We start from the raw sequence: 8,521 nt of genomic DNA, 5'->3' as shown, positions 1-8,521 counted from the left end.
AGGCTTTATTGGGCCCCCAGCGCGGGCCCTCGCGCCGGACTCCCCGCCGTTCCCCTCCCGGAGCCGGGGAGGTCAGGAAAGCGGCAGCGTGGGGGTTAAGTGCAGCAGGAAGAGAGCTCAAAAAGACGCTGAGGTTAAATACAGGAAACCGATTTCAAAGGGAGTCTGTTCCCGAGGGGCTCCTGCCCCCGCCGTGGAGCTACGGCCCAGTCGGTTTTATGTTTTCTTCTTTAGCTCCTCAAATCTCCGAGAAAGATCGTCAAAGTCAATGTCTTCGGAGGCAGAAGAGTTGGCGCCGGCAGAAGCTGTTGGCAGCGTATCTGGCACAGACGGTAATTCAGGCAGCACGAAGTTGTCAAAGGTGGTAGGAGCTCCAGCCCTTGGTTTAGGAGAAGGCTCTGACTTGGGCCCGGGCCCTGTTTAGAGGAAGAGAAATATCCTTCCACCTCACTGCCACCACACTCACCTGGCCAAGTGGGGCCACACAAGAGGAAGGTCGTTCCACCAAAACAGCAGTACCGATGTATTTTTCCAAGCAGGGCAGTGATCGCACACCTCCAACTGCACTTAGACTCAATGGGGACAAGCACAAGGTTTCAGGTTCATACCGCGGCCAGGGGCTGCAGCCGAGGCAGACCCAGACTGGTGACCCTGTCCTGTGGCTGCACCAGCCAGCCGGAGCTCCCCCTCCACCACCCACGGCCAGCTGCAGGTGGGCTGAAGCTCCCACGCCCATACTGGCTGGACTGCACCATGGGGATTCCAAGCCCTGCTTCTCTCCACTCCAACACCTCCTGAAGACATGCAGGTATCGCACGCCATCATCCAGCTGCCAAACCAAAGCATACCACCAGATCCAGCACACCCACAGCTTCTTCAGCACGCATCACCAACACTCCCCAGAGGGCTCCACTGGATCAGTAAAATCCTTGCTGGAGCTGGCAAGGGCCTACTTACGCTACAAACCCTCTCCGCCCTTATTAAGCGCCAGCAGTAACAAGCGCTTGCAAAACACAACGCAGAATCACACTATACAAGGCAGGAGAATCCTGCATGAAGCATCTCGTAGGCCTTCAGGCAGATGGACCAAGGGGTAACAGCTATCTCTAGCCCTGCTCTGCTGTACGCAGCCTCAACGCTGGCATGAATACAAACCTGTCTACCCCTTAGTGCTTACTTCTCTCGTCCTGTCACTGCAGAACAGTATTATTTATGCTGTGTAAAAATGTATTATCACATAGAGTGTTTTTTCTCATTTTATCCTGCAGTACCCTGTACTTGGTCTGATGAGACAGCTTAAGCTGGAGACCGAGTACTGACTCCAAAGTTGAACTCCAGTTCTTGGGTCTTCCAGTGGAAGTCTGGATGCTCCCTGTTTTGAGAGGATACTCTCTGTTTCCGTCAGTCCTCTCCAAACTCAACTCAAATCCTGTTCTCAAGGTATGCAGAGTTCTGCACATTGTTCCCTATACGGACAGCTTCCTCACAGGGACACTGGGATCTCGAGCTCACCACAGCCCCTAACCACCCCAGGCTTCCCGTACATCTCAACATACTCACCAGCCACCGGTGCAGAAGCATCCTTGTCAGCATTCGGCTCATCAATCTGGAAAAGATTCCCAGTTACCACAGCTCACTCTCCTACCAGGCACAAACCACATGGGCCCACAAGATGCTGCTTGTGGGCAACAGCAGCTGCACCCCTGCAGAGCAAGGCATACCCCACCCCTCCCCAAGGCAGCAGACAACCCTGGCTTCCAGCACACTCCAAAGAATCTGCCTCTCTTCCCAAGAAAAGGAGGTAGTGCTTTGAGCTTCCTCTCCCTCCCGGTCAATCAAAGCAGCTTCACTGGCCACACTGCAGAACTGGATAAACAGAGCATATCCACCAGCACTTTATCCAAGACCTAGGTGGGAGAAGACAGCCCTCTTCATCCACGTAATCACGGCTACTCCTTCCTTTCTTTCATGAGCAATAGATAGGTCCTTATAACCAGTAGGAAGGTATGAAGTGACCCCATCTCAGGTCTTGGTCCAGTTGGGACAAAGGCCCAGGGCACGGTCAGTTGTGCTGGTGTAACCCCTCATTCCCTGTGGCCACCAGTGCCACCTATCTCTACCCAGCTAACAACTGCTGCCTCTGTCGGCATCTCCTGGACTCAAAGGCTGCTGTGCAGCTAGTACGAGGTGTTGGCACACAGAGGTGCTTGGCTACACCCATCCCTACTCGGGACACTGCAAAAACAGGAAGCATGTCACTGAAAGCACAATGAGACACATGACCATGAACTGCAGCAATAAACGCACAGGCAAGCACAGAGAGAAAGGACTCCAGCCTCTCCTTCGTTGTCCCCAGGGACTGAGAAAAGTCTGGGAAGAGTGTTTAAACATGTATCATCTGGGTCAGCCAAAATTTTCATCCAGGCTAGCTATCAATTAGTTTAAAAGCCATAATTAAACAGACTGAAGGTGATAAACCCTTCACACGGCAAAACCACAGAATTTGTGGACTCTACTCATTAACTGTTTATCAGCATTTTAACAATGTGGTAGAACAGATCTTGGCTTTCCTTTGCAGCCAAAGCGCACAGCTGAACAAGGAACTTCTCACAAGTCATTCTCCCATCACATGCGCTCAGTGATTCACCACACCCATAAGCAAAGCCAAGCACCACCCCAAAAGCTCCAAAGGCTGACAGCAATGTGCTTAATGAACATTTGCCTTTTCTGTGTCTAGCACTGCACCCTTTCTGAGGTTCCCTCTGCTGCCCACAACAGCGACTCAGCTCAGGCACTTACAGACTCATATGTTGGTGGGTTTGCCGGAATTGGTGGTGGATGGATGTTAGTGAAAGGCTGGTAGGTTCCCACCGGTAGGCCATTGAAGTTATCCTGTACAGAGAGATTACAGTCATGCACCAGACTACTTACCTAGGAGAGCAACCACAGGATGCAATACACATACAGCTTCTACGGGAGTCAGAGAAAGCAGTAGTCTAAAATAAATGCAGGCAAGTATCCAACCTGATTATATATACACTTAATAGGGAAGGGTTCTCAAGTCAGATGTAGTCACCTGGAACAACCAGACCCAGCTAACAGGACCATGTTATTCTAAAGAACCAGCACGACTAAACACTTCATCTTTCAAGGCGTTGGACGTACCAGGACAAAAAGGGCAATACCCTGCCTTAAACACACCTGAGCCATTTCTCCCGAACGCAGTATCACCAAGCAGGAAGGAAGTCTCTGGCTCACTCAAGGCTTTGCGTTGCCCTTGCTCCTAACACAACAGCGCCCCAAAGACCTAGACTTGGCACAAGTCCTCAGCATATTTATGCCTGGGCCTTCAGCCTGCTGATGATACTTGGCCCATATTTTCCACAAAAGACACTGCAGCATTGCCAGGACCATATTAAGACTCCAAGCCACCCCACTGTTCTGCCACTCTCCAGTCTACACAGATATCCTGTAAGTGACTGAACTCAGAGAACAGTGCTCTTCTCAGCTCCCACTTACCACCCTCACAACAAATCATCTCCAAGTGCCATTGGCCTGGTCTCCTCCCTCCTGCAGAGGCAGGGCACTTCCGCATTTTTCTGTGCTGTTCCCACCCCACAAAACTCACCTGATTTCCTTGACCGAATCTTGGCACACTACCAGCCTACCAACTTCCAAGTGCAGCTCCAACCCCTGGTCAAAAGCCTGACAGTCAGAAGACTGCCTCAGGAGTTAAGTCTGGACTCCTCTGTTCCCTGAGGGCAAAGAGGGCTGGCTGGAGAACAGGGGGTAGGAACCTCCACAGTCAAGAAGCAACACGAAGCTTCAGCTGCACTGCCAACAAGTTCCATCCCATGCAGTCCCACAGCAACACAATGGCCTTCTGACACACCGAGCTGTCAGGTGCAGACACTTCCCAACCAGCAGGCACAGGGCTAAGCACCACAATCGGAGTCTTCCACAGAAGAAGGGAAGACAAAGCAAAGGCACTTACCGGTCCCTTTGGAGGTGGATAGGAGAAAGGCGGATTTGGTGTTGGCATGGGCATAGGCATCATCACTGGCATGGGTACTATTCCATCGTGACCAACCAGTGGGGCTGTAAATCCACCACCTCCTCCTCCTCCAGGGCCACCCTTCTTCACATCGTCTGTGAATCCCACATCAATCAGATCTGCCTCTCCACCTGCAGGGGCTTCAGCCTGGAGAGGGTGAAAGAATTCTGCTCACCAACACATCTCTATTCTGATCACAGCCCTCTGAAGAGCATTAGACACAGCATTTGTCACTGGACCACATGGACACACAGCAGCTACACAGTGATATTAACAGGAATCAGAAAGGGAAGGAGACTATAGCATAACGAACTACAACCACATGCTGTAGGGCCGTGGGAAGGAGGAGGGATTGTGCTACGCTAGGGCCGTCTAGAAAGCACAGTTACCACCAAGTTTGCTGCAATGCCGCAGCCCTGTGCTCCGAAAAAACCCACAGCACTAATGGGACATTTCAACCACTGGAACACAGACGGGAGCTCTGCACTCACAGAAGGTGCCGCACTCACCATCACCACCGAGTCAGGCTCATAGGGCACATTGTAGTTCTTGGCAATCTCAATGAGATATCTCTCCACCAAAATCTTGGGTGGCGCCTCCACGCTCAGCTTGTGCATCAGCTAGAACACAAGGATGCAGAGACACTCAGCAGGACCAGGGCAGCGCAGCACAGTGCAGCTCTATCCCGGCCAGGGCTGCCTATTGCAGGGAGCAAAGCACAGCCTTCGGGAGGCCTTTCCTCCCAGTTTGGCACTGCTGCAGGAGGAGGCCTGACCTTGGTTGTCAGCAGCCATGTGCTCTGCTCCTCTCCATCCACAGCCAGCACAGCAGGGCCTTGCCTGCCAGGGATGGCAGCGCCATGCTCCCATGCAGGCGGGCCCCCAGCTGGCCCACCCTACTCTGCAGTGAGCCACAGGCATCAGCCACTGGCCAGAAAGCCACAGCAGGCACATCTGTTCTGCCAGCAGCTGTTCCACCAACTCATTACCCTGTCATTGACTGTCCCAATCTGGTTTGTCCGGCACAGCTTCCCATACTCCTTGCTGTACTTGGCACACAACTGGTCAGCAACCTGCAGGAGGAGAGAAACTCTAGGAACCTGCACAACCCAGTTTTCCCCCACCACACAGCGCACATCTGCTGTAGCCCCTGTAGCTGCCCACCTCCAACCCACCCCAGATCACCCTCATTTCTGCCACTGAGTGCCCCAGCTGAGCAGCCTTAGCCATCCCTGATGCTCCAGGGACACCTACACTGGGGTCTCCATCTGCAGAGCCCATAAAAATATGTCCTCTGCGTTAACGACACAGAGTCCTGGACAAAGGTTTCCACCAGCTTCTGGCAGTGTCACCCCCACCCTGCACACATAACACCCCTCAAACAACCCTACTCACAATCTTCAACTCGGCCACTTCTGACTGGAGTCGCGGTGCAGCCCAAATCAGCGTAGACACTGCTTCTGCCAGGCCAGAGTCCAGCTCCCTAAGGACAATAGAAAACAATCCTATCTCCACAACAAGCACCTAGTCTTTGCTGCCCCCAACCTGCTTAGCCTGAAAGTCCCCACCCTCCATGCTGGGCTCCAGAATCTTCCCTGCCCAGGGAAGAAAAGGTCTCTGGAGGCCCTAGGACACAGAGACAAACAGGTGCCCTTCCATATCCCAGGCCTGCCCCCAGCAGTACCCCTCCCTGAGCCCAGGGGCCCTGGACCCTCTCCCACAGCATACCCTCTAGGCCAGAGCTTACTTCATGGACTGAATCAAGCCAAAGCGGGCTAGCAGCAGATCGCAGTACAGCTCCAGGATCTCCATGGCCTCCACAAGGTAATCTTCACGGATGATGTGCTCCACACGAATCCTGGCACGCTCATCTTTTCCAGCTGCCAGATAATCTGCAATCTCCTTCCTTGCCTTCTGGGCCAACTCAGCTAAAGCACATATCCCCAAGACCAGTCACTGTGCTGGCAGGGACTGCTGCCTCTGTACCCTCACACAGCCCCCACCGCACACAAAGCCATTGCGAGCTTCCCTCTCTCCTTCACTGAGCCTCTGCAGAGCGAGACACTGAGCCATGGCTTGGTCCTAGCACACTAACTTGCATGAGAAAGAAGAGTGGGCTGTTAGCTGCTAGAAACACACCTACACCTTCAGCTTCCCTGCAGAGTCAATCAGAACCACAGATCTTATCTGTGTCTGGGCAGGGCAGGACAACACAGGTGGGGAGAGCCTCCCACAGCACCCAGGAAGTCCCCCACTATGCTGTGAGCACAGAAGGACCAGGAAAGGCCCCCTGGGCATATCCCTCCGCACATGGCCCACAGCTACCACCCCATGCACCTCAAACTGCACCCTGACACCTGCCAGGAAGGTGGACAGAGTGGCCAGCCTGCTCCTCTGGGTACTTGCACACTGGAGCAGACTGCAAGGCCTGGGTCCAGCAAGGAAGAGCAAAAGGCTACTCCATACTCAGCCCACGAAAGTACCCTGACTTCATGAAAACCTCCTCCTCAAGTCTCCCAAGCCCCAAAAGCATCCTGGGTGACACCTGCCCCTTCGAATACTCACTCTTCTTTTTCTCCAGCAGTTTGAGGCGATTGATGACAAGGCGCAGGTTGACTCGCAAGCGCTCAGCCTTGAACCCAGAGCCCAACATGATAACCGCTTTCTGTGGGAGAAGAGGGGAAGGCGATTAGAACCAGGAGCTGTTGGTCACACCAGAAGGACATCAGTCATTGTTTCACTTGGGGACAAAAAAAACCCAAAACACACAATTTCTCCAAACAAACAGGTACAGGCCTGCTATTCCCGCATCTGGTTATTTACAAATGACTGGACCTACAGCACTTGTCATTCCCTTTCCCACTTTACAACCCTGCGCCTAACCAAGGCCAAAAGGAATAGAAACTTCCTGGATATTCCCATTCTGACAGACTGAATCTCAACCCCAAAACCACATGTAAGATGATAAAAACTGGTACTACTCCACAAATAGGAACAGGGTTAAAAAAACATACCCTAGACCACAAAGTTAAAGGCCTGGGTCTATTTAATCTAGACAAGTGACACTGGCCACTGATGTGAATACCAGAGCACCACGAAGTTTTAAGAATGTTAGACAGGCATCTACCAGCATTGGCCTAGGAAAATGCAACTGGGCCTCAGTTCAGTAAGCCAAGCTTATTGAGGTGGTATTTTGAGGTTCCATTCAGCCCTAGATTTCTAAGAAGCCCAAGTGGAAAAACCCCACAGATTTCATAATAAACAGCATACCTGCTAGAAGACATGCTTTCATTTCCTTACTTCCAAAGGTGAGAAATAAACCAGTGCCTCAAGAGGCCATCTGCGACAACAATCACACACTCAAATCCTCTCTCTGCTACTTAACTGACAAAGCCACATTTTTAAATAAACATGAAAGTCAACTGCAAGAACCAAGCCAACCTCTGTCCTATTAATGTGCAAGTTATAAACCAGCTGTATGATTAACCCAAGGCCTGTACAAACAAAGGTTGTAACAGGCCTGTCAGCAGGAGAAAGCTGCCATTCCATATTCCCCACACTCTTCCTGCTTACTGAAAACATGCTCTGGCACTTCTCCAGTCTCTCATGAGCCAGTTCAACTCGTCAGTCCTACAAAAAACTAACTAACTCAGAAGACGCTTTATTACAGCATTTTGTTCTTTTGCCAAGAACTGTTCATGAAAAAAATCCTTCCTTCAGAGCTATCACATAGAAAGACCTTGGCTTGTACCTGAAGGACACACTGGAGCAGACTTTTGGATAGTGATATCATTTTGTGTATGGCTAGTGGTTTACATAAGATTTGTTACTCTCTAGAGTACATCCAGTTTATTTAGCTGATCTATTCACACATCAATACAGTTATTCCAATGATGCACAGAACCAACCAAGTTCAAAAAACACTGCTACAGAAATACACATGCATGATGTAAGTCTGAAGCAATAAAAAGCAAGTTTTGCCCTTCTGTAACTGGAACATACGCCTACGACATTAAAATAACTTCACAGTGCTGCAAGAAACAGTCTCAGCACGAGCTGCAATGTCTCTGTAAAAGTAGCTATTTAATAACTATTCTGATTAAAACCAGTCAGTCTGTAACTGGAACATACGCCTACGACATTAAAATAACTTCACAGTGCTGCAAGAAACAGTCTCAGCACGAGCTGCAATGTCTCTGTAAAAGTAGCTATTTAATAACTATTCTGATTAAAACCAGTCAGTTTCAACAGATTAGGTCAAAATACAGCCATTAAGTAGCAGCCAGCTCACCAGCCGCTCCTTTGCCGTCCTCCTGCTGTCATGCTAAGAAGCTCTGTTGCCCCCGGCCCCTGCCCGAGGCGCTCGGGCACGCTGCTGCAGAAAGGCCGACCCAGCCCTTCTTTGCCTGCACCCGGCGCTCCCGCCGCCTCCTGCGGACGGGCCGCTCCTCTCGCCGGACCCAAATCC

At 51.4% G+C, this 8,521-nt stretch overlaps 1 protein-coding gene across 1 annotated transcript; it reads right to left on the bottom strand.

The window, feature by feature from the left end:
• Positions 1-134: 134 nt before the first annotated feature.
• On the bottom strand, positions 135-8,514 carry IST1 (IST1 factor associated with ESCRT-III). Its single transcript, XM_009638966.2, has 10 exons — positions 8,345-8,514; positions 6,619-6,718; positions 5,801-5,981; positions 5,449-5,536; positions 5,043-5,126; positions 4,564-4,674; positions 3,995-4,201; positions 2,800-2,892; positions 1,561-1,606; positions 135-416 (listed from the first exon to the last, which is right to left on the bottom strand). Exons 2-10 carry the CDS (start codon positions 6,704-6,706, stop codon positions 217-219), a joined length of 1,098 nt encoding a protein of 365 aa, XP_009637261.1. The 5' UTR covers positions 6,707-6,718; positions 8,345-8,514; the 3' UTR covers positions 135-216.
• Between the last annotated feature and the right edge of the window lie 7 nt (positions 8,515-8,521).

Source organism: Egretta garzetta, unplaced genomic scaffold (genome assembly GCF_000687185.1).
Source record: "Egretta garzetta isolate BGI_Z169 unplaced genomic scaffold, ASM68718v1 scaffold590, whole genome shotgun sequence".
Lineage (NCBI taxonomy): Eukaryota > Metazoa > Chordata > Aves > Pelecaniformes > Ardeidae > Egretta > Egretta garzetta.
Note: the sequence above shows the minus strand (reverse complement) of the source record. Positions and strands in the feature narration are given on the sequence as shown.